Source organism: Ursus arctos, unplaced genomic scaffold (assembly GCF_023065955.2).
Source record: "Ursus arctos isolate Adak ecotype North America unplaced genomic scaffold, UrsArc2.0 scaffold_32, whole genome shotgun sequence".
Classification (NCBI taxonomy): domain Eukaryota; kingdom Metazoa; phylum Chordata; class Mammalia; order Carnivora; family Ursidae; genus Ursus; species Ursus arctos.
The window spans coordinates 11,022,697-11,045,116 of record NW_026623008.1 but is presented as its reverse complement, the minus strand read 5'-3'; the positions used below and the strand labels follow the sequence as shown (position 1 = coordinate 11,045,116).

Sequence of the window (22,420 nt, the reverse complement as noted above, 5' to 3'; positions counted from 1 at the left end):
CAACGAGAAGAGGGTAGCAAGAATCATGCAAAGCACTTGAACTTTGGGAGTCAGGCCACCTAGGCTCCCTTCCTGGCTTTGCCACTAACTAGCTCTGTGACCCTGAGCAAGTTACATAACCTCTCTGAGCTTATTTCTGAATCTGTTAAAAAGGGATAACAGTAGCTGTCTCTTGGGGCTGATGTCAGAACAAAATGAGATCATGAAAATGCTTGGCATGTGGTAAGCACCCTACACATGGCAAGTTTTCTTCTGACTGGCTCAGAGACTGGCAGCGACCCACCCAAGACCACACAGCAAGTAAGCAGAGGAGATGGTATCCAATCTTCTCCCAGATACTCTGTGGCCTCCCTGGGCTGGGCCCTGCAGGGAAGACAGGGCTGAACGAGCCTGAGATGGTAAGGACCCGCATGGTCTTAGCCTAGGATGGGAAGGGGCACGGACACCGTCCACCCACAACTGCAGGTGGGGGCTAGACCCTGAGTCCGTGCCACTGAATCCCCATCACTTCCTCAGCCACATCAGTAGTAACTCCTGAACCCCAGGGGACCCAGCCCGCATGTATTCCTGAAGCCTGCCCCCACCAGAAGGGCTGTGTGAGGGGCGCCTGGGTGGCATAGCGGTTGGGCGTCTGCCTTCGGCTCAGGGTGTGATCCCGGCGTTATGGGATCAAGCCCCACATCGGGCTCCTCCGCTGTGGGCCTGCTTCTTCCTCTCCCACTCCCCCTGCTTGTGTTCCCTCTCTCACTGGCTGTCTCTATCTCTGTCGAATAAATAAATAAAATCTTAAAAAAAAAAAAAAAAGAAGAAGGGCTGTGTGGCCCCAGAAAAGCCTCTTTCCCTCTCTGTGTGTTCATGATTCTACACACAGGTTGAGAAAAATCATCTTTATTGTTGTTCATGGAGGAGGTGAGGGAGGCCAGTAAAGGGGGGCCACCCTGAGGACGCAATTCTCCCCCATTCCGCAAGCCCCCTGGGGAAGGCAGGGTCTGAGGGGGCTGTATCCATTGTCCATCCTGAGAAAAACAGGGCTTCACCCACTGGCCCCCTTCTGAGGACCCCAAACCCTTCCTGCCAGCAGCCCCCAGCGCCCACCTCAAGCTCCAGGTGGGGGCCGGCCTGCGCCTCTGTCTGCCTCGGAGCAGTGTCCTGGTGGTCAAGGCCTCCACATGAGCCTGGGTGGGCCTCAGACAGACTCCAGTCCTTGCTAAGGCAGGTCAGGAGGGGGCTGTGTCCCGGGGCTCGGCAGGTGCTGAGGGCTGGGGCTGGGCCTGCCCTGGAGCAGACACCGAAGGCCTCTGGGATGGAAAATCCTGAGGGAAGGTGGGGAGGAAAAGATTGAGGACATCCCTCAGTTCCCCCAGCCCCTGGTGGGGGACTTCAGATTACCCTCCGATTACCCAGGCCCTTCCTCCCACCTGGGACTTCTGAGGGGTCAAAGGTTAACACCAGGAGGGAGAGGGGATTTCAGCTCCTTCTGCCCCCACCCCGAGAGGTCACCCCAGCTCTTCTTAAACTTGGGGCACGCTGAAGCTCCTCGGGCTGTCTGGAGCAGGGCTCAGTGTCTGGGGTGTCTCGGTGGGGGGGGGCGGGGGACTGCCCACCTGTATCTGGCAAAGGCCCAGCAGAGTGCGGGTGCCTGCCAGGCACCAGAGCTCGCCCAGCAGGGACAGGACGACTCCCAGGAGGTCCAGCCAGCTGCCCACGGTCAGCAGCAGCACAAAGAGGCCACCCATGCGCACCAGCAGCGTCTGGACATGGCTCTGCAGGTCGGGGTGCTGCCGTTGCTCCTCTGTGGGGGGCGGGCGCTTGTCACCGCCTGCCACCACACCTACTGCCCCAACCTCAGGTCCAGGCTGGGGCAGGGCCCGGACCTCCCATCTCCCTCCCCACCTTCCCCTCCCCTTGCAGCCCCCTTCCTTGCCTCCCTCCTCCCCACCCCCACTCTCTAAGCACCGGCCTCCCAGGCCTCAATGCTCACCCCAAGCCTCCCAGATGTTTGAGCTCTGCCTGCAGTGGGCGGGGGAGGGGGGCCAGCTCCAAGTGGCAGGAGTCATCCCGACTGCACCCCACATCTGATCCATCAGTAAACCCTGGGGACTCTTTCTGCTAAGTATATCACCCACCTGAGCCCACCTCCCCACTCCCGCTGCCCCGCCCAGTCCCAGCTCCTGGCTTCTGTTCTTGACCTTGTGGGTCAAGCGTCTACTCCATGTCTGTTCAGCAGCTAGTGACCTTCTAAGCACATCACCGAGATGAAATCTTTCCTTTGCTTACATTCTTCCCAGGATCTTCCATTGCATGTGGGGTAAACTCCAAACTCCTTACCTTGCCTGTGAGGCCTGCCTGATAGGAACCATGCCCGCTCTCCAACCTCACCTCATCTCGGACTTGCTCCCCTCCCTACTACCCCGGAGCCATCCAGGTTTTCTTGCTGTTCATCAAGCACACCAAGCTCACTTCCACCTCAGGGCCTTTGCACCTGCTGCTCTCTGCCTGACTGCCCTTCCCTGTCTTGCCCCTGCTACCCCATCTCTCCCCTTCAGCCAGCTGGCTCTTCCTATGGCCCGCATCTGACCAGGTCACTCCCCCCGCCGAAACCCTGCAGTGGCTCCTCAGCAGATGGCCGGCCAGGCTGATGACGGCTCCCCGTCAGGCCCCCATGAAACTGGCCAGCTTCATGCCCTCCCCATTCCCTTGGGGAGATAGCCATACTCAACTTTTTCCAGTTGTTTGACGGTGCCATGCCTTCTCTCACCTCTGGGCTTTGGTATGTGTGGTTCCCCCTGCCAGGACCTCCTTCTCCCCTCCCCCACCTCCCCCAGAGGGCTCCTACTTATCCTTCAAAACCCCATTCGAGCCCCGTCTCCTCAGGGCTCCCGCTGCACACCACACCCTTCCCTGAGCTGCTCCATATGGCTTCTGTCGCTAGACTGGGCGCCCCGGGATGGCAGGGGAGGGGTCTGATCGCGGTCGGCCTCCCCAGGGCCTGGCGTGACGCCGTGCCCGGGTCAGACAGCGGGATGAGTGCCGAGTGAGGCCGCTGCTGCCCAGGACCCCCGCGGTGGCCCTCACCCTGCATGTAGATGACCAGCAGGGCGTAGCAGATGACGAGCGGCGTCCAGAAGCGCACGGCGTCCGAGGCGGTCGGGAAGTCCCGGTTGACGAGCACCACGGCGGCCAGGTCCCCCACAGCGAAGGCCACGGCCAGGGCGCGGGCCAGCAGCCGGGGGAGGCGGTGCGCGCCGGCCAGCAGGCCCAGGCAGAGCCCGCAGTAGTGCTGGCTGCTGTGCAGCTCGTAGAGCTGGCAGACGTGGCGGCAGACGCGCCTGGCCCCCGCGCGCAGCAGGGTGGCCAGCCAGACGCCCAGCAGCAGGTTCAGGGTGCGGTGAGGGGCGCCCTCCTGCAGGAAGCTCAGGCCGCAGGTCAGTCCGCAGCCCAGCGAGTACTGGCTCAGCAGGTACAGCCGCAGCCTCTCCCTGTCCGAGCCCTGCGCGGGGAGGGCGCAGAAGAGGGGCCGTGGTGGTGGGGGGGGCTCGGCACGGGCCGGGGGGCTGTGAAGGCGCGCAGACCACTCTGTAGGAGGCTGGAGCCGGAAGGACCCTCGGGAACCATTCCCGAAGAAGGACTGCTGCCTCCAGGTCAAGCCCTACCGGGACCACGTCTTTTCACTTATTTCCATCACGATTGTTACTGTGGCTGAAGGTTGGTGGCTCGGAGCCTTGCAGACCTGGCTTCAAAGCCTGACTCTATGTCTTGCTGGTTGACCTGGGACAAGCTGCTCGCCCTCCCTGAGCCTGAGTCTCCCCACGTGGGAAACGGAGAGCACAGCAGAGCTTCACCCCCTGTGATATGTGGCGCGGCGCCTGGCACGTGGGGAGCTCCGTAGCCAGGAGCTGCCACCGCTCTCTTCGTGGCCTGCGGCTCAGGCCACTGCAGGCCACTGCAGGCCACTGCGAGCGAGCGAGCGGGACTGTGCTCCCAATCCCAGGAGGCAAGCTACACTTTCCAGTCTCAGACTCACGGAAAGGGGCAGTGAGGAGACAGGGTGCTCCAGGGGGGCCCAGCTCCCCGTGTTCCAGGGTGAAAACCAGGGCCGGGGCTGGACAGTGACTCACCACCTCTGGAAGCCTTACCTTGCCCAGGGAGAGCAGGGTGGAGACGGCCCGGAGGGAGAACTCCAGCACCACCAGGGCGGCCACGCGCGCCCTCAGGACGGTCAGGATCAGGGTCAGCCCGGCCAGGTGCACCGTCTCCAGCGGGGCCCACTGGGCCTGCAGCCGCTGCTTCTCCAGCCGCCGCTCGGGGCTGCTGTGGGGCAGAGCGGGCGTGGGCAGGCCCAGGCAGCGGCCGTGCCCCCAACCGCGCTCTGGGGACGGGGTCTCTTCCCTGCAGTCCTCCCCACGCCAGCTGGAGTGGGCTCAGGGCCCGGGCCGGGAGGGGCCGGGCGGGCACTCACTTGGCACAGTTCACAAAGAAGTAGGCCTTCAGGAGGCTGCTCAGGACCGAGACGCCACTGGCCCCGATGAGGCCTGAGGGGCAGGGGGGAGGGCAAGCCAGTTGGGCAGGGTGGGAGGTGGTGGGAGAGCACGTGGGGGGTCCACCCCCGAGCTGCCCGAGGGGCGGGGCTCACCTTGAAGGACAGAGTCGAGGAGGCCGGAGCCCCACTGGAGGGAGGGGAGGCTGGAGAGCCAGGAGGGAAGGGATGGCAGGGAGAACATGGCCGCCGAGATCGGCCCCAGCCTCCGGCCAGGTCTGCACCACAGAGACCAACGTCACGGGGCAAAGGTGTCCGTGGAGGGAGGGGAGGGAGGGGAGGGGCAGGGAGGGGTCAGAAGCGGGTGGGGGGGGTGTTGGGGGAGGGGAGGGGTCAGAAGCGGGGCTGGGGGGTGGGGCGGGGAGGGGTCAGAAGTCCGGGAGGGGAGGGGTCAGAAGTGGGGGGGAGGGAAGGAGGGGAGGAAGAGAGGGGAGGGGCAGGAAGGGGAGGCAGGGGCCTTGCACTTTTAGCGCCACAGGGTTATGGGGCCTTGGGAGCCAACCGCTGCTCAGGGGCTCCACATCTGGCCAGCATGACACGGGGGGCATCTCCAGCACTGGTCTCTGCCCTCTGTCCCCGCTCAAGTGGTGTGCCCACTTTTTCACCTTCCTCCAGGGCTTGCCCCACAAGGCCTTCCTGAAGCCCCAAGCCTCTCTGTTGCCCCTGCCCCCAGCCTTCCATGTGGGCTCTGCCCCCTCAGCCCCAGGGCTGGAAGGGGACGTCTATGTCCCCACAGCCTGAGGCTCAGCCTCCTCAGCCTGAGGTCTGGAAGGTGGTCTGTCCCCCCACAGCCTGAGGTCTGGAGGCAGGGCATCTATCCTCCCACAGCCTGAGGTTGAGAGAAAGTTCTGGGCCCTCCTCTCCCTCAGCCACAGGGCAGCCCTCCTTGACGGTCCTCCCTGTGTCCACTAGGTGGCAGGCCTCAGTAGGGCTGGAAACAGTGGGGTGTGACTGGCCTGTCCCAAAACTTTTGGATCCTCCTTTCCCAGGACTAAGGAGAGAGAGCCAAGGGTGGGGGTGCAGGGCTGGGGGAGACTGAAGCTGCTAGCAGAAGGGAGTCGTTGAAGTAAACAAAATAGAAAACTTTATTGGTTTGGAGTGTGTGCTAGGGGGACCCGTGGAACAGCGGACATGGTGTGTGGCAGGGTTCAGGCTGTTTGACCTGGGCCAGTCCTGTCCCTTCCAGGGACTCGGTGTCCGTCTCTGAAGCACAAAGGTCAGCGCGGGCCTTAGGAACATACTCACTGGGGGGAGTGTGGCGGCAGCTTGGGCAAAGGGCCTGGGGTGAGGACACCTGGCTCTGCGACTCACCTAAGCAAGTGGGCCTCAGCCTCCTTATCTGAAGAATGGGCATCGCAAGAGCTCCCTTTCAGAATTGTCATGAGGATTTGTGCAAATGCCCACAGTGCCAGGCATCTAGGAGGCCCTCGGGAAAAGCTCTCAGTGGATGTCGTGGGCCGAATTATGTCTCCCCCTCCCCCACATTCATATACTGAAGCTCTAACCCCCAGCCTGTGACCGTACTTGGAGGCGAGGTCTCTAAAGAGGTAATTAAGTTACAACGAGGACATTAGGGTGGGCGCTAATCCAACATGACTAGTGTCCCTGTAAGAAGAGATTCGAACACAGACACAGAAGGAAGACTGTGTGAGGACCCAGGGCTGCCAAGGAGAGAGGCCTCGGAGAAACCGACCGTGCTGACACCTTGAGCTTGGACTTCCAGCCTCTGCTGCTTGAACCCCCGGTCTGGGTGCTTCTTACGGCAGCCTGAGCTCACTGATGTGACAGGACGGCCTCCCGGTGCATCCTGGGGCCTGTGTGCAGCGACACTCAGGGGCCCTCCAGCCCCCGTGGTCCTGGCTCTCGGCAGGGGCACCAGTCTGCGCTGGGCGGAGCTAAGTTCCAGTCCCGGCTCCGCCCCCTCAGAGCAGTACGGCTTTGGTCAAAGAGCATCGCCTTGCTCAGCCTGGGCTTCCTCTTGGTAAGAGAGGATTTCCCTGTGTCGTCCTGTCCGCGGACTCAGCAGGCTGATGCACGTGAGTGACCCAGCGTGTGGTGACCCCGGAGCGGTTATTATAGTCACGGGTAAGGCTCTGGGATGAGGTAACCCAGGCAGAGAGGGAAGAGAACTTGCCGGGGGAACAGAGTGGCTGGTGATCCAGAGCGGAGGCCGGGGCCCTGAGTGGGCCATGCGTCTGGGTTGACCAGAGCTGTCCACACTCTCCTCGGACGTGTGGCAGGGTCTGGGCCTGTGGCCTGCTCTGAGATGGCCATTCGCCGCCGGAGCGGGCTATTGCTTCCTGCCAGGTCCCGGGCTGCGTCAGGATACCCGGCTGAGGGATGCCGCCTAGGTGCCCTGGTGCTGGCCCCGCGTGGCCAGTTTCCGGAGCTCATCCCAGAAGAGCATGCTGAGGATGGTGTGGGGGCCCAAGCGCAGGTAGGCCGGGCCCAGCCCCTTGTAGAGCGCCAGGGGGCCCTCCTGCCGCCAGATCTTCACCAGGCAGTCGGCAAGGCCACCATACATCAGGCCCTGGGGACAGACACAGGGCGGATGTCACTGCAGGGGTCATGGGGCCCTGGCTGGCACAGCCGGGGGGGGGGGATGTCTGTGTGTAGGGGCTTCTGTGGCCATCAGTACAGAGGCTCTCCCCAGGCTGGCAACTTACAGAAGGGTGGCCCTTGAGGCTGTGAAATTTAAGAAGAGACCTCTTCCTCCAGGCAGCCACAGCCCCATGCCCGGGGGCCGAGCTCTGGCTAGTGGCACAGGAGTGGATTTCGTCCCCAGCTCGGTCTTTAGAGGGCACCTTTGTTGAGCACACCCTGCACCAGTGTATGTGATGGCTGTGCGTGTCTGCCAGGCTGTGGGTCAGGCTCCTGCACTTAGCAGCTGGGTGACGTCAGGTGCGTCCCTAGATCTCCCCGACCTTCCGTTTCCCCATCAGGAAAATGAAGGTGGTTGTGAGGATAGACTGAAATCCAGATGTGAGCATGCTTCGCCTATGCCCGGGACATGGGTGCTCAGCGAACAAGCCGAATCAACGTGCTTGCAATGTGTTTGCAGGTCTGCCCGTCTCTGGTGTGTGTGTGTGTGTGTGTGTGTGTGTGTGTGCGCGCGCGCGCGCGCGCGCGCGCTCCAGCTCCCCGCATCCCCCTGCGCCGTCCCCTGCTCACTCTGCCAGTTCCGTCCACGGGCTGATTGTAGAGCCGCGTGCTGACCACGTCGAAGGGGGTCATGACTGCAGCCACGGCCACGCTGCTGATCATGCCTCCAGCCAAAGCGACCAGCCAGCTGTCTTCCGGGAGCCACTGTGGGGATGGTACAGGCTCTGACCCCTGCAGCTGTCCTCCCCCTACTCACACAGTGCCCACCCTACCCTCCCAGCGCTTGGGGCTGGAAGAGCTGGGGGAAAGTGAGCAGACCAGGCCCCTCCAGCCATTCCCCCAGCCCGGCTCCTTCACAGCGTCAGGGCTCACTGCCGGCCCCCACCCCTGCCGGGCGCGAGGGCAGAGCCGGGGTCCTCAGCTTTCTTCAGGGGCCCTGTCCGTCCCTTCCCCCTGGGCTTCTCGAGGTGGGGGTCCAGCTGGAGATGTCAGGGTGTGATGAGGGCCCGGACAGGGAGAAAGGAGGCAGATGACGCGACTTTGTCGTGTCTGCGGGTGGGCACAGGCGTCCCTGGCTCCTCACCTGTTGCTCCTGCACCCAGGCCTTGGCAGAGGCAAAGGTGGCCAGCTGCGCGGCTGAGCCGACCATGACTCTGGGCACAGCCCCGCCCACGCCCCGCCATAGCCCCGCCAGGCCCTGCTGCCGCCAGATGGTCTCCAAGGCACCCAGAACATTCTGTGGGGAGAAGGCACTGGGTCACTGCGCAGCCCCTGCCAGCCCAGGAGCCCATCCAGCCCACCCAGTCCAGGCGGCTCTGGGGAGTGATGGTTCCTACCTGGTGATGGTGCTGGTGCCCCACGGCCATTGCGGCCACCGTCTGGGCCTGCAGTTGTGTTTTGACCTGTGAGAGCAGATGTGACAGAGGGACTGGACGAGCTGTGCCCCGACATCCAGACCCCAAGGGCCCACACCCACAGCTTAGGGGGCGAGGGGAATAGCGTTGGGGGGGAGGCTCTGAAGTCGGCCTGGGTCTGCATCTCAGTGTGACCTGGGGCAAGTCACTTGACCTTCTCCTGGCCTGTCTGCTCCCACTGGACAAGCTGTTCTGAGGACTCAGTGGGATCACGGCTATTCAGCGTCCAGCCTAGGACGCGGGGGCTTTGCTTATTCTTAACTTGCTGGGCCACACAGGAAGACGAGTGACCATGCTGGGTTTGAGCCAGCACCTGTCCTGCCACCCTCTGCCCCCTCCTCTGGCTCTGGCCGAGGGGAGAAGGGACTCCAGGAGCAAGACTCTGGTGCTGTGGGCCCAGGGGCAGATTTCAGTCCGGGGCGGGGATGTCCCGGGCACGGCCCCACCCAGCCCGCCCCACCCCACCCGGTACCAGAGCCACCCTGGGAGGCTCCGGAGCCCCTGAGGGAGCTGGGTCACGGGGTGGAGAAGGATGGAGACAAGGCACTCACCAAGTAAGCGGGGCTCCCCACGAAGGCTCCCAGTGCCCCAGCCACGGCGCCCGCAACCAGGGTGCCACCAGGCAGCTGGGTGAGGCCAGCCTGGCCCGCCAGGCTGTAGCAGTAGAAGCGGACGCCATTCATGAGGCCCTGGTAAAGGAGGCCGGCAGCCAGCCCCTTCTGCAGGCCATACAGCCCGTCTGCACGGACCACGGCTGCTACCGAGGCCAAAAAGCCCCTGTAGGGCCGTCGGTAGGTGCCGCGGGCCTGCAGCTCCCCTTGCAGCTGCAGCCTCGTCTTCACCACCTCTAGGGGGTTGGTGAAGACGCAGGCCAGGCAACAGGCCGAGGCGCCCAGCACCAGGTCCACAGCTGGGGCAACCGTCTCCATGGCCTCTGTTCCTGAGGCCGGCAGTGCCCGGGTCAGAGACATGGGCACAGGCCCCGGGATGGTGGCGCTTAGGCTGTCTGCACCCCTGCACGGCCACAGGGCTGGGGATCAAGGGGGTCTGGGCCCATGTCTGGAGGGCAGAGGTCCCAGTCGGGTAGGCGGGTGGACCCTGGTCTATCTCGGGAGTCCACCTGCTCCGCTTGGCTACTGGGGCCGGAGGAGCCTGGGACACGCCCCCGCTGGCTCGGGCCAATCCCAGCTGTCTCTGATCTCCACACCTCCCAGCGGGGTGTGCCTGGACCCTGGGATCTGGGGAAAAGGTCACCTGGAGCAAGACGGAGATTGGGGGCGGGGAGAAGGTGCCAGTCAGCTGAGACACCTCCTCCTGCTTGTCTTCCTGCCCTCCCTCTGGTCCTGGGGCAAAGGGCTGGTGGCCCTGGGGCAAAGGGCTTGGTGGCCCTGGCCCCACCTCTGGTCTAGCCAGTCCTGCTGCAGCTCAGAGCCCTGGGCACAGGGGCAACTGCCTGGGGAGGCTCCTGAAACCGTGTGCCCAGGCTACGCAGCAACTGTCCACAACCACCCTGTATTGTCTTTGCTGCTCCCCTTTCCTGGGCTCAGTCTTCCAGTCTGGCTCCCAGGGTCTACAGTCCCACTGTCAGGGAGAGCAGAGGTGGCAAGGGGCTTCTCGGGTCCCGTGGAACTGATTTTGAATCCCAGGCTCTGCTGTCTGTCCTGTGTGACCGTGGGCAATCACTTCCTCTCTCCTAGCTTCAGTCTATTTGTGAAATGGGGATATCAGGACCTCCCTCAGAGGTTTTTCGGAGGACTAGAGATGTGTGAAGAACATTCCTAACGCAGGGCTTCACCCAGGACAAGATGGCCCACGTCCCTACCCCCACCCCCCACTTCTGGCTCCTTTCTCCCCGTCCCTGCCTCCCATGACTTCAGGGCCTTTGAGCCATGTGTCTCAAGGAGTGGCCTGTGGCTTCGGTCACTCACCCCGTGTGGACTTGCCCCTGTCCTGCCCCCTTCTGATGGGAGCCCCTTCTGGGCTGTAGGTTTCTGGAGGAGAGGCCCAAGTGTGGAAATGGCCCTTTGTCAGAAGGGACCTCACAGCACCACCCTGCCCACCTTGGCCTCTGTCCCCAGGGCATCTCTCTCCTGTCACCCAAGTCCTAGTCAGAACCAGAGGCAGAGCCACCCTGCCTGGAACCCACCTCTATCGCGTCCACGCCCACCCTTCCCAGCGCCCACCCGTTTCCTCCCAGGTGTGAGGGCCTGGAGGTGTGGGGTGCTGGAGCACCTCAGAGCACCCTCCCCTCCCCCTCCAGAGCCTGGTAAGCTTGGCAGCACCCTCTGGCCAGCCCCCAGGGCAGCAGCTCAACACGAGGTCTAGGGACAGCTTGGACTCTTTTGGGTTTATCCCAAATGGCTGGCCCTCGCCCCCACAGCTGGGGAGGCTGGCCGTGGAGTGCCCTGCCCTGGCTGTGGAGACAGGCCCTGGGACTAGAGGGGTGGCTTCCCCTCCCCTGGCCCCTGTAGGAAGTAGGAGGGAGAGCAAAGGTCAGGCCAAGAAACCCTCAGGGCCTGAGCTCCAGAGAGCAGCAAGGGGGCAGTGGGTGATCGGGTGCCCCGTGTCAGCACACGGCAGCTGATGGAAGAGAACCAGGGAATGAATGGCCAAGGGGCTTTAGGGGGGGCTGGTGATCCCCCACCTCCAACCTGGTCACAAAGGGCCAGTGACGAAGACTTGGCAATATAACATGTCTATTTTATTTAAAAAAACAAAACCCAGACCATCTGACCCCTTCCCCCAGAGGGCCCGGCTCCAGCCAAGCAAGGGACGGTCAGGAGGCACGCTCCAAGATGCCAGGCTGGCGGGGCTCTGCTCCTCTCCAAGCCCTCCTCCCTCCCCTTTGCTCCTGGCAGAAGGAGGCGGCCTGCCTCCTGCGTCCTCCTGGGTCCACCAGGCACCGGGCACTGTGGTTTGGGGACAGGCAGGGGCCGTGGACATGCAGGGCCTCCGGGCAGCCAGGGAGGGGCCGCCCAGCCCCGGGCCCCGACCCCGGCCCGCAGCTGTGGGCCCTCGCAAGGCGGACAGCAGTGTGCCTGGGGATGGAGTTAGTGAGGAGGGAACATGCACGAGGCCCTAGTGCCCAGCTTCCCCGCACCGCCCGCTGAGTGCTCAAAAGTGAACAAGGATGGCGGGCCAAGGCCCGGACCCCTGACCCGGGAGGGGAAGAGGGGACTCCTGCCCTCTCCGTCCTTCTGCTCCCCTCAGAGCTGGTATTACTCTCATCGCCCTCCTGAAAAGATGCATATGCATCTGCCAATGCCACGCATGCGTGCCTACGCAGAGCCCATAGGGCTCAGACCCTCCGCCCAGCGCTCTCCAGTCATCACTGGCCGGGCGTGCTGCCCGAGAGCGCGGAGCACCCGTTCTGGATCCCTGGGAGGGGAGAGACCCTGTCTCGAGCCCCGGTCGGTGCTTCTGTCCCCCAGGCGGGAGTGGGCTATGGAACACGGGTGGAAGCCCGGCCCCGAGTGGCACGATGATGGAGCGAGGACACCGGGTGCTGCTCGGCAGGCCTCTCTCGGCCCCCCCGGCTGCCAGCCGGCTCCGCCTCAGCACCAGGGGTCCCGGGAGGCTCTGCCGCGGCAGAGGCTGTCACTCCGCTGCCAGGCGCTGTGGATGAGGCTGAGGGCGTCCTCGAACTTCTTGTTGGAGGCTTCCTGGATGGCCTTGCGGGGTAGGTCCACCTGGGTGGGGGTACGGAGGGCAGCTGTGAGGGCTGCGGCCGGGACCCCGCTCTTCCGGGAGCCGTGGGCACCCCGGAGTCCCCCTGCACCGTGGGACCAAGGTCAGGAGCTGCATCTCCTAGATTCGACTACCAGCTGTAGCCTCAGGTGCACGGGGGCCAGAGTCCACCCCAGAGCTACTGGAACGGGGCTGTCCCCCGACTCCCGCCTCAGTGGCTGCACTCATTCCTCAGGCCCTGGGCGGCTGGGTACCTGGTAAATGGTTTTCCACCCGGAGCTCAGTGCAGACAGGAATCGGTCCAGTTCAGATGTGCAGCTCAGGTAGACGACCCAGGGTGGGAGGGGCTGCTGGCCGTCCTGGGAAAACTCCTGGGGAGAGCGGGTCCCCGGGTGAGCCGACGCAGTGCTCCTTCTGCAGGGCCTGCCTCCATAGCCTCTCTGCCGCCCACCCCCTCCCCGGGCCAGCTCACCAGGACACAGTACTCCTTGCCCGGTTCAGTGGAGACAGCATTGATGTCGGCCAGCTTGACTGTGCCCAGGGAGCGGAAGAAGCTGGTCTGGCAGTCCTCGTGGCACGTGAAGAGGCGGTCGTCGGTGATCACCAGGCAGCAGGGGATGCAGGGGCTGGGAGTCACCCCCTGGGGGATGACCTGAAGAGCGTTGGCAGAGGGGTGGGGGGAGGCAAGCTGGAGCTGTCCGGGCTGGCCAGCCACAGAGCTCCCCACTCCAGAACTCCTCACTCCCATGGCCAAGCCCCTCGGCCCCTCCCTCCAGAGACCGGAAAGGCTCCGGCCACCTCGAAAGTGGAGGTGGGGGACAGGGGTGAAGGTGGGAGTGTCAGGCCACAGAGCTCTCGGTCTGCTCCTGGGCTGTCCCCTGGATGTCCCTGTCTTGGTCTTCAGGGGCTGCTTGCTCCCTGAGTGTGTGGGTCCGGGGAAGGGAGCAGGGATCCTGGCTGGGTCGGGAGGTGGGGAGCGCTCACCCCCTTGGACACAGCCTGGCAGAGATGCTGCATCCAGTCGGCCATGTCGGCCTCACTGTCGGCGCCCAGCTCTAGGCAGGGCCGGTCGGAGAGGATGACCTGGAAGGCGTGGGGCCGATCCGTGGTGTTGGCTCTCCGACAGCCACCGCACTGCTCCCCCCTGGGCCAGAGGAGGAGGGGTGAAAGGGCAGCAAGGAGGCAGGGGTGGCTCGAGGCACGTGGACATGGGCGTACCTACACCCGCGGTCCCCGGGGACGGGAGGACAGAAGGTGGTGTGGACCCCTTGGGCTCTCGGAAGAGGCTTAAAGCTGCTGGCCAAGCGCACCCCTTTCTGTGAAGATCCTTCTAGAGATCTTTGTCTGGCCAGGCAAGGGGTGAGAATGGGCTCTTGGCTCTGGCCCTCTCAGAACCAGGATACAGTCATTCACTCTCTCTCTCTGGGCCCGAGGTGGTCTCCAAGCATGTGCGTGTCCATCTTCCATCAGGTCAGGAGCTTCCCAGGGGAGCGGCCCCTTCCCCTGCCTGACCAGATCCTTTCCTGACAAGGAGTTTCTCTTGCTTCCCTGACAGGAAGCCGCCCCTCCTCCCCTTGCTTGGGGCTTCACAGACCCCCAGGTTTCAGTCAGGGCTGCTGGACCGGATGGGGCTAAGAGGGGTGGGCTGAACTGACGGACAAGAGGGCATGCCAGCTCAAGCCAGGGAGGGCAGGAGCCCTGGGCCGCAGGCTCAGCCACAGTCCCCACCTTCCGGTGCTGGGGCCAGGCCCCATACCTGCCCAGCCCCCCATTGCCAGGGCACTCACCCCATGTTCACCGACAGCAGGGGAGTGACATCAGTGCGGTCGGGATACTGGTAGAGGATCCCGTTGCTGCAGGGGCACAACACAGGGGTGAGGCCTGTCCCGGACACTGGGGGCCAGGAGGAGCCCAGATCCCAGGGACCCCCCGCAAGCTGGGGCCTGAAGCCCCAGAGGCCAAGGGGCCTATCTTCTGTGAAACGGAGGGTGAAGAAGGAACCAGAGGCACAGGAGGGCACACTACCCCCTCAGCAGACCTGGGACACTGAGACACTTGGCAGCAGCCCAGCCCAGATCGACACCTGATGCCCCAGGATTCCTTGGGCCCCGAAGATGGCTTTACACAGAAGCTCTAATATCCCGAGATAGATGGACTCTAAAACCCTTGTGGGGGTGGAAGGGGGCCCCCTCGGGCTTCTCTCTCTGTGGCTGGCCCAAAGAGCTCCAGGCCGGGCCTGAGGCCGGAGCTGCGGGAGCTCCCACCTGAGTACCACGAAGCAGGTCTTCCAGTGCTCTTTGCCCAAGTAGGAGGTGCCCGCCTTGTAATGCAGCACGCCTTCTTTGGTGATGGCGCCCTCGGGGGGTGAGCAGTGGCAGGGCATGGGACCCAGGGACTCATCCATGGGGTCCTCCCAGTGGACAAGCCCGTAGAAGCGCACAACGACAGCAGTGGCCTGGGAGGGGCAGCAGACAGAGCAGTGAGGTCCGGGCCGGCTCACCGACGGCCCGGCACCAGGAACGGCCACAGAGAAGCAAGGACATATCCCAGGGGGCCGGGGGGACCGGACCCAGGGGCAAGAGAGCCCTTTCGGGATGGGGGACACCGAAGTGCTACAGACCTCTATTTGCACCGCCTGACCTCACCCTGACGCCACAGCTGGCCTCTCAGGGATGACCCCCCCCGCCAGCACTGACCTCGCACTTAGACTCCTGAGCCACAAACTTGGCCAGCGCCAGCTTCTCCATGGTGGCGTCAGTCAGGACGCTGGGGTAAGGTGGTTCCCGGCAGCCTTTGATCATGGCGGACTTCAAAGAGGCCAAGAAGAACCTGCACAGGGCGTGGGGTGTGCCGTCAGAGGCCGGGGTGGGGGCACCTCTCCACTGGACGGGACCCTGGCCCGGAGGGGGTCACCGGCACTTCGGGGAGGGAGCCAGCCGGAACCAGAGCTCAGGGCGGCAGGTGGGGCATGACGCGCACCAGTCCCCTGGCATCGCACGGTGACCTGGGGAAGGCCGAGCCATTCCCGGTGACCTGGGGCCTGGGGTCTGCCGGGGAGGGCAGACCAGATACGGCGGTGCAGAGGGGACCCGAGTCAGCATACTGACACCATCCTATTCCGAGTCATTTCTGCATGCACTCTGTGGCCCCGTGGCCTGGTGGCGGGGCGTGTGTTTCTTCCCTGTTAGTAACTCATGCCAGCCCCCTTCCTCTCTGGCGGCCACCTGGGGTCTCAGGTCCCCCCCCCCCCCCAGCTGACGACAGAGTCCGACAGTGTGCTTGTACACCCCCCACAGGTTCCAGAGGGAACACATCTGTTCGCCACTTCTTCGAATCCTACTGTTCCCCGTCCTCCCCCAAGGCTGGGGAGTCCAGGACCGCTCTCCAGTCCTATGCAAACGGGGAGGTGTCAGGGGCGTGTCACTCACTCAGCCAGGGCCACGTCGGCCGTGTCCAGCAGGAACTGCTTCCTGCGGTTGGTGCACACCAGCTTCACCGTCTGCTGGTCCAGGCCCACCTGCCAGAAACAACACCTTCACATGCGCACGGGGCTTGGCGGCTGCCTGGAGGAAGAGGCAGCCATGGCCGTGGCCGTGGCCAGACTGAGGGCTGGCTGGGGCAGGAAGAAGCACGCCCCGGAGTCGCCACAAGGTAAAGCCCCAGAGGCTGGGGACCCTGGCATGAGTTCGGGAGGGATGGTCAGAAATGTGGTGGACGAAGAGACGTCAGAAACTTGGTTCTTGTCCCCAGCATCACGTGTGGAAGGTGCTCTGAGAGAGAAGCTGATGCCCAACCCCGGGGTGGGGGGGCAACGGGGGGGGGGAGGCAGGGACACGCATCGCTCTGCAGCCTCGCTCGGCAGCTCTGGCGGCCCGCGGAGCCCTGTCCTACGGTGTATGCCACCTGCTGAGCCTGCACTCACCGACACATAGTCAAGTTCGTTGTAAGAAACGGCCTCTTCCACCAGGTATGGCTTCTCCGCGGCCCCTGAGAGAGGAGACCCCAATGCCTATGACTCATAGGGGCCTCTCTTCCCTCCCCCTGCCCCATTTTCTAAGACCCGGCCTCTCTCTGAGGGAGGCCCCGTCCTTGCCCCGCGATCGGACACGGTGGAGGGGAATGACACGGGGGGCTCGTGGCTCCTGGGGTGCTGGGACAGCCGGTGGCACAGCCGGGCAGCGTTTTGGTCGCCGCACACCTGGCGGCCGAGAGCCGGGGGTGGGGGCGCGGGGAAAGGGAGGGCGGCGAGCCCGTGCTGGGGGCGGCAGGCACCTTTCCGGAGCAGGTAGACGTAGCAGTCGGTGAGCAGCACGTACAGCAGCTGCAGGTTGCCCTCCATGTGCCCGGTACTCATCCGGATCATCTGAGGGGCCGCACGGAGGAGGGTCAGGCACCCCGGCCCCGCCCGCCCCGGCCGGCCGCACGCTTTCCTGCTCGCCCTGGAGTTCCTGGGACTGACCTTGAACAGCTGCTCTTCATTTTCTCGAAATACATGGATCATCAGCAGGAGTAAGTGATTGTTGTCTACTCTGTGAGAGGGACAAGCGTGGGGGGTGTCGGGCGAGGGCAGGGGCGGAGGGGACACAGGCTCACAGCGGCCAAGCAGGCACCCAGAGGGAGCCCAGCCGTCCTGGCTCCCCGATGGGGAGCCAAAGTGAGGTGACGGGGGGTGGGGGGTGGTGGGGGGTGGGGGAGACTTACACCCCCTCCCGCCTCCCAGCCCAGGCCAGTCCTTTCAGGAGCCGCACTTCCTTCATTTGGAGGACAGACTGTCCCCAGCTTTGGAGGGCCGGAGCGGCTCTGAGGCCAGCCGCACGGGGGGCCCGGCTCACCTGAACTCTGCCGAGTGGGTCATCTCGGACGGGCTCCCCTGCCCCTCATCCACCCCAGAGTCCTCCGCGCTGCTCAGACACGGGCTGGGCGGGTCTCGCTTGAGCTGGCAAAGAGTCTCGTGGGTCCCGGGCTCTGGTTCGGGCACAGTCCCCTCCCCAACCGGGGGCAACTCAGTGTCCGGCTCCTGGGTCCCCGGCTCCTGGGCCTTCCTGGGGGCGTCCTTTAGGGCCCCAGGCGTCTGTCCCTCTCTTCCTCCTCCTCCCTCTTCTTGGCCAGCAGTCGCAGGGCTACCAGGAACATGCAGCGGTTGGCCAGGCCCTGCAGGGTCATGGTTGCCGCCACCTGATGTAAGAGTGCTTGGACTCTCGACGGTAAAGCGGTAGAAGTCCATTGGGGCTGGAAGCCCCTCACTAAAGTCGCAAAATGGCGGCTTCTCCGGGGCTTCCCCGGGAGAGCCGGTCCGAAAGGACTGGTCTGGGGACTGGACGTGGGAGCACCAGGTGCTGGGATCCAGCTGCCCGTTGAGCTGGTCAATGACCTTACTCAGGGGCTGCCCCAAGCGCTCCATGGAGGTGTCCTTCATCTCGGGAATAAGCAGGCCCATCTGGCCGGGCTCCGAGAGCTCGCTGCTCTCCGCTGTGCTGCTGGGCCCCTCTCCCTCCTCCTGGGGGGAAGTAAAGGTCGCGTCCGGGGAGGCCCGCCCCAGGCCTGGGCTGCTGACCAGGCTGTCACCATCCCCCCGCCGGGCACAGGTGTCCTGGGTCAAGGAGGGGTGAAGTGGACTAGCTTCCTCATCCGACCTCGTCTTCTTCTTCTTGCCAGTTTTCTTCTTCTTGGTGACCCTGGGACAGTAGTGACGGGCACAGATTTACCACCCGAGCGCTGCGGTACTGGAGAATTAGGCGGGCTGGGCCAAAAGGGGCGATCCTGCGCGCGTGACCTCTGAGGGCGGAGTTTCGGCGGTCCTGGGCAGTACTGGGGGCAACAGCAGCTCAGGCCCTGAGGGACCCCGCTGCTGGCAGAGGCGGGGACCCGAGGAACCCCTGAGCAGGTCCTACGAATTCTAGCTGACGACACAGCTGCACTAGCTGTGCTCTGGGGAGCACACACAGGGCGATGGCGTCTCTAACGGAGCCATCTCCTTGGGATGTGGCCAGCGGCCCCTGAGCTGACCTCACTCCCCATCACGTAACCAGAAGTGCACTCAAAGTCTTCTGGGCTCAAGCTTCCTTCGTGGCAAGTTGGCTGGGATGGGCCTGGCAAGGTGACCCCAGGTCTGAGCCATTTAAGAGGCTGAGGCCTTGAACCAGCCTGCAGGGCGGGACCCCTGACCCCTGCCTCGGGCCAGCAAGCCTCGGAGGATTTGACATACATATCTTCCTTCCCCTCTAGCGCTGAGACCCTCAGGGGCAGGAGCCGGGGCAGGGCAGGGAATCCAGGAGTCTCTGCACCAAGAGCTCCCCCACCTGTCCTCCCTCCCCTTCTGTAAGGCCCCTACCCACACGACAGAGACACTCTTCTTCCGAGGAGCCATGCTGAACGAGTACACATCTCAGAAACTGTACAGTGACAGTCAAGAACTGGAAGAATTCCAGCCAGAAGGGGCTTTCTGGCTCTGAATAAACCTGACAAATGCCCCAGCAGCCCGGGCGTGGCCCTCGCCACCAGCCACGGCGGTCATCAGTGCCACACCGCCTTCTGGGCTTGGGCCGCCTGTTTCTTCTTGCTCAAAGAACCACTGGAGAACCCCTTAGTCTCCAGGAAGTTCCTGGTCCCCCCATCGGGGGGGGGGGTATGGTCCCCATGTGCGAGGACTAAAACGGGATGCTCAGAGAGGACGGGATGGACCCCCGGATGCTCCCCCACCTTCTCTGCGGGCCCCACCCCACTGACCTGATGACTTCGAGCTCCGGGCAGGGGTCCGGCAGGTCGAGAGCGTGGGATTCGCCCTTCTCCTGGGAGGTGGTGTGCACCGGGGTGGTGTCGGAGGAGGACACGGTCTCGGCCGCGTCCTCACTGAAGGGGTTGTGGCGTTGGGTAGGACTCTTGGTGGAAGCTTTGCTACTGGTTGGGTCCGAAGCGGTGGAGCGGGGGCCGCTGACGGTGTCTGTGAGGTCTCCATCTGGGAGAACAGGAAACAGGAGACAGCCCATCAGACACCGTCTGGGGCCCCCAAAGCATGCCTTAACTCATGAGGGAGGCAGGTGAGTACCTCCTGGGGAAATCTGATCAGGGTGGCCCTGTTTTAAGAGCAGAAGCCCAGACCAACAGGAGAGGGGATTTGTGCTTTACAAGTGACTTGGAGGGACACCATCACCACTCCACTGGGAACCCCCAAGAGCTCATAGCAATTTGGCCAAGTTCGAGTTAAGAGCCCCAAGGTTAAGCAGCCTTCAGGCTGAAGCCCCTCAGGGACGGTGACCTTGATGCCTCGAGAGGAAATGGACCGCAGACCTCTCAGGTTAACCTTAGAGCCTTCCGTCTGAGGGAGCTATGGGGGGGCGGGGGGACGTTTACTTGCAGTGCCACACGCCACCGGCAGGGCTGAGATACCCAAAGTCCTCTGAAGGGTCCCCCCTCCACCCTGTGCCAGAGGCAGATAAAAAGCAACAAAGGAAGAGAGACTAGAGAGAGACAACGGGGATCAGGGAAACTGAAGGGTGCAGAGTGGGGGCAGGGGCTGAGAGACTGGATAGGGAGTCCAGAGGGTGAGGAGCATGGGGGGAAAAGGCAGAACAAGGGCCCAGAGCACAGTAGGGAGAATGACAGACCAGGGCAACAAGGTGCAAAGGGGAGAAGAAAGGTGTGCCAAGTGGCCGCCCCCCAAAAGCGGCCTCACAGGCCCTTCGGCGGCTGCTTCTCTCCCTGACATCAGCACACTCCCGGAGCCGGGGTGGGGGTGGGCAGGACCAGGCACCCCTTTAAGGCGAGAGTTGGGAACTCCATTTCACGCAAGCCTTCGCCGGCCTACCGGTCATTTCTGGGTGCCCCTCACCCTTGGCTCCACCCTGGGGAGAAGGCAGGGTCGGGTGGGGGGGTGCTGCCTCTCCAGAGAGGGGCTGGTTTCACTGCTCCCCCTGCCCCCAACCATCCAGCCCAGGTTACTGGAACAGGAGCATGAGAAGCACACAGGGCACTTATCTGCTGGCAGATGGGAGCTGGCCCAGCAGGGAGCTGAGGCCCAGCTGTCGGAAGAGGTCGGGTGAGAGTTAATGGCACGGGACGCGGGATGTTCACGCCCCATTTGCCAGCTTACACACATCTTGTGGGCCATTATGTGACAGAGGAGACATGGCAAACATGTTTCCTGCCCTCAGCCTCATCTGGAAGGGCCCAACCTGCTTCGCTTCCTAGTGATCTTGGAAACCACCGGGCAGCTGTCTGCCGATGCCACACACCATCCGTTTTTGTTTTTTTTTTTTAAAGTACAGTGTCTTTTAATATAAGGATAAAGGTAGGGGCCAAAGGCAACTGCCCGCCCTGCCAGGAAAACACCAGCAGCATTCGAGACTTCCTTCAGATGTCCTGGGTCCCCAGAGCCTTAGTTCTCAGAGGCAGAAAACCTTGCCCTTCCGTCTCAAAGAAGGGTCCTGTGAGGCCAACCACTCTCGTTCCAGCCCCTAGAGATCTGCAGTTGCTTGTGGGAGGAGTGCTGAGAAGGGAGTGAGCAGGCCACGGGACGTGCTCCATGATGAGCCAAGGACCATGGAAGGCCACCCCAACCCCCACCCCAGGGCCCCGAGTTTGGAGCTGCCCCCAAATCCTGCTTCCCTCCGGGTGGATGGAGAAGACAAAGCCTCCCCAGGTGAGCGGCCAGAGCAGGCTTGGGAACTGAGGAAAGCAGGAGATCACGATGGGACAAAGCTCACCACACCCGGGAGCCCTGCCCGGCCCAGCCTGAGCAAGCAGTGCGACCCGGGTCGTTAGTTCCCGGGCCACCGGGAGCTCTGAAGGGCTGCAGAGGAAAGGTCGGGCCCTGCTTGTCAAGTGACTGCAAAGGGCAGCGAGGAGCTGGGTCAGGAGGGGGTTAGTGGTTAGAATGGGCGGGGAAGAAATCAATGCCCAGCATGTGCATTGTAAGAAGAGAGGTTGAGAGGATCAACGAGGTTACGATGGAATTCTGGATTTCGAGCTCATCTTAACTAATCTGTGGCACTCTTGAGTGCTACTTTCTTGGCCAGATGACATAATTAACCTTCCCCAATGCCCTATCTTATTTCCCTCAAACTAAGCTATCTCATACAGTACTTGGGAGAAGATCACCTGTCATCCATTACTCAGAGATCACGGCGCTAATAACAAAGAGGCCAGCTCTGGAGCAGTGGAAAGGGCACCTATGCCTCCTGCCAGGGTTAGAGTCAGCACCTTCTCCCTCCAGGGCTGGCCCCCGCCCCTGCCTGGCCCAGCCCCGGGCAGAAGCGGCCCACAGGGCAGGAGGCTCTTTAATAAGGGGCTGAGGGGTTACAGCCCCAGATCTAAGGAGGAAGCATTAACCCTCTCAGAAACATGCCCTAGGTTTTGAGTAATCCTGGGAACGGGAAGAGCCCCATGGGTTTCCAGAAGCCCAGAAGTGGAGTCATGGGCCGGAGACGGCCCGCACACGGCTGCCGCCTAGTGGACAGGTGGGAGAGCGGCCAGATTTTATTTCAATCGGCCTTAAAACCTCAGAGAGACTCTCCCTGTAGGAAGTTTCGGCTCTGCCTGGGCAATTTTGCCCATCCGGCCCTCAGGCTCTTTCCACCGGAGAGGAAGCCACCAAGACTGGACTGGAGGAATCGAGCCCTCCACCTTCACTTCTTGATGCTTCTGACACAAGGGCACATCTGACCTAAAGGAGCTTACGATCCACAGATTCAACCCATGCTTTCCAGAACAAGTCTCCGCTAGCCGGGTCAGGCCACTAACACCCCACGAGCTGGCAGGTCCCTACGCACATCTGGTGCTTTCACTGGCATCGGAATCAGGGAGGGGGAACCACGTGTCCCTGAAATGCGGTCACTTGGTGACTCCGCGAGGCCACTGCGTAAAGGCAGGAGTCCTGCACTAGAAGGGGTTTGCCTTGAGCTGCAGGTCGAGTTCTCCTCCTGCAGAATTCCATCTCTTAGAAGACCAGCTTGGCTTTATTATGATCATTGACATTATTATAAATAATGAGCTGATTTCGAATCATGCAGCAAGCTTGGCATGGAAACATAGCAAAACAGGAAAAGAGGGTAACAGCAGACTCTGTCCCACCTTCCCAGTCTGTGCTGGGTACAGACGGCACTGCTGGAAACACATCTCCAAAATCATAATCTATAAAAATGAGGGACAAAACTGAAGATTAGAAACAGGGAGTGGAAGGACA

At 62.9% G+C, this 22,420-nt stretch overlaps 3 protein-coding genes across 6 annotated transcripts in view; all 3 read right to left on the bottom strand.

Moving 5' to 3' along the window:
• Positions 1 to 872: 872 nt before the first annotated feature.
• On the bottom strand, positions 873 to 4,769 carry TMEM82 (transmembrane protein 82). 3 transcript variants are annotated; one of them, XM_026519774.4, is made up of 6 exons: positions 4,634 to 4,769; positions 4,460 to 4,532; positions 4,137 to 4,311; positions 3,076 to 3,649; positions 1,605 to 1,792; positions 873 to 1,313 (listed from the first exon to the last, which is right to left on the bottom strand). In XM_026519774.4, the coding sequence occupies exons 1-6, from the start codon at positions 4,719 to 4,721 to the stop codon at positions 1,218 to 1,220; spliced, it is 1,194 nt and encodes a 397-aa protein (XP_026375559.2). In that variant the 5' UTR covers positions 4,722 to 4,769; the 3' UTR covers positions 873 to 1,217. The 3 variants fall into 3 exon arrangements, with proteins under 3 accessions (XP_026375559.2, XP_026375557.2, XP_026375560.2); XM_026519772.4 differs by having other exon boundaries at positions 3,076 to 3,554; XM_026519775.4 differs by having other exon boundaries at positions 3,076 to 3,490.
• Positions 4,770 to 5,604: 835 nt separating this feature from the next.
• SLC25A34 (solute carrier family 25 member 34) lies at positions 5,605 to 9,744 on the bottom strand. Its single transcript, XM_026519776.3, has 5 exons — positions 9,105 to 9,744; positions 8,476 to 8,541; positions 8,223 to 8,375; positions 7,709 to 7,843; positions 5,605 to 7,067 (listed from the first exon to the last, which is right to left on the bottom strand). Exons 1-5 carry the CDS (start codon positions 9,522 to 9,524, stop codon positions 6,885 to 6,887), a joined length of 957 nt encoding a protein of 318 aa, XP_026375561.1. The 5' UTR covers positions 9,525 to 9,744; the 3' UTR covers positions 5,605 to 6,884.
• A 1,488-nt stretch (positions 9,745 to 11,232) lies between these two features.
• Positions 11,233 to 22,420, bottom strand: part of PLEKHM2 (pleckstrin homology and RUN domain containing M2) — a 37,398-nt gene continuing 26,210 nt past the window's right edge. Inside the window, exons 7-20 of one of the 2 annotated variants that reach the window (XM_026520149.4) lie at positions 22,309 to 22,368; positions 18,967 to 19,195; positions 17,073 to 17,915; positions 16,700 to 16,769; positions 16,513 to 16,603; positions 16,163 to 16,227; positions 15,669 to 15,757; positions 14,937 to 15,069; positions 14,505 to 14,695; positions 14,028 to 14,093; positions 13,225 to 13,384; positions 12,713 to 12,892; positions 12,495 to 12,611; positions 11,233 to 12,242 (exon numbers count right to left, since the gene is read on the bottom strand). In XM_026520149.4, coding sequence (XP_026375934.2) covers positions 12,108 to 12,242; positions 12,495 to 12,611; positions 12,713 to 12,892; positions 13,225 to 13,384; positions 14,028 to 14,093; positions 14,505 to 14,695; positions 14,937 to 15,069; positions 15,669 to 15,757; positions 16,163 to 16,227; positions 16,513 to 16,603; positions 16,700 to 16,769; positions 17,073 to 17,915; positions 18,967 to 19,195; positions 22,309 to 22,368 — 2,429 coding nt within the window. In that variant the 3' untranslated portion in view covers positions 11,233 to 12,107. The remainder of the gene's footprint in view (positions 12,243 to 12,494; positions 12,612 to 12,712; positions 12,893 to 13,224; positions 13,385 to 14,027; positions 14,094 to 14,504; positions 14,696 to 14,936; positions 15,070 to 15,668; positions 15,758 to 16,162; positions 16,228 to 16,512; positions 16,604 to 16,699; positions 16,770 to 17,072; positions 17,916 to 18,966; positions 19,196 to 22,308; positions 22,369 to 22,420) is intronic. The other variant, XM_057305496.1, reaches the window with a different exon arrangement.

Bases quoted from the DNA above. Each gene is read 5' to 3' on its own strand.
- SLC25A34 (XM_026519776.3), bottom strand. From the start codon at position 9,524: ATGTCTCTGACCCGGGCACTGCCGGCCTCAGGAACAGAGGCCATGGAG. The intron at 8,542-9,104 runs GTGAGTGCCTTG...CTGCTCTCACAG, and splicing joins TGGGGAGCCCCGCTTACTTG to GTCAAAACACAACTGCAGGC. The intron at 8,376-8,475 runs GTAGGAACCATC...TTCTCCCCACAG, and splicing joins GGCACCAGCACCATCACCAG to AATGTTCTGGGTGCCTTGGA.
- TMEM82 (XM_026519772.4), bottom strand. From the start codon at position 4,721: ATGTTCTCCCTGCCATCCCTTCCCTCCTGGCTCTCCAGCCTCCCCTCC. The intron at 1,793-3,075 runs GTGAGGGCCACC...CGCCCCCCACAG, and splicing joins GCTGGTCATCTACATGCAGG to AGGAGCAACGGCAGCACCCC. The intron at 1,314-1,604 runs GTGGGCAGTCCC...ACCTTCCCTCAG, and splicing joins TGGGCCTTTGCCAGATACAG to GATTTTCCATCCCAGAGGCC.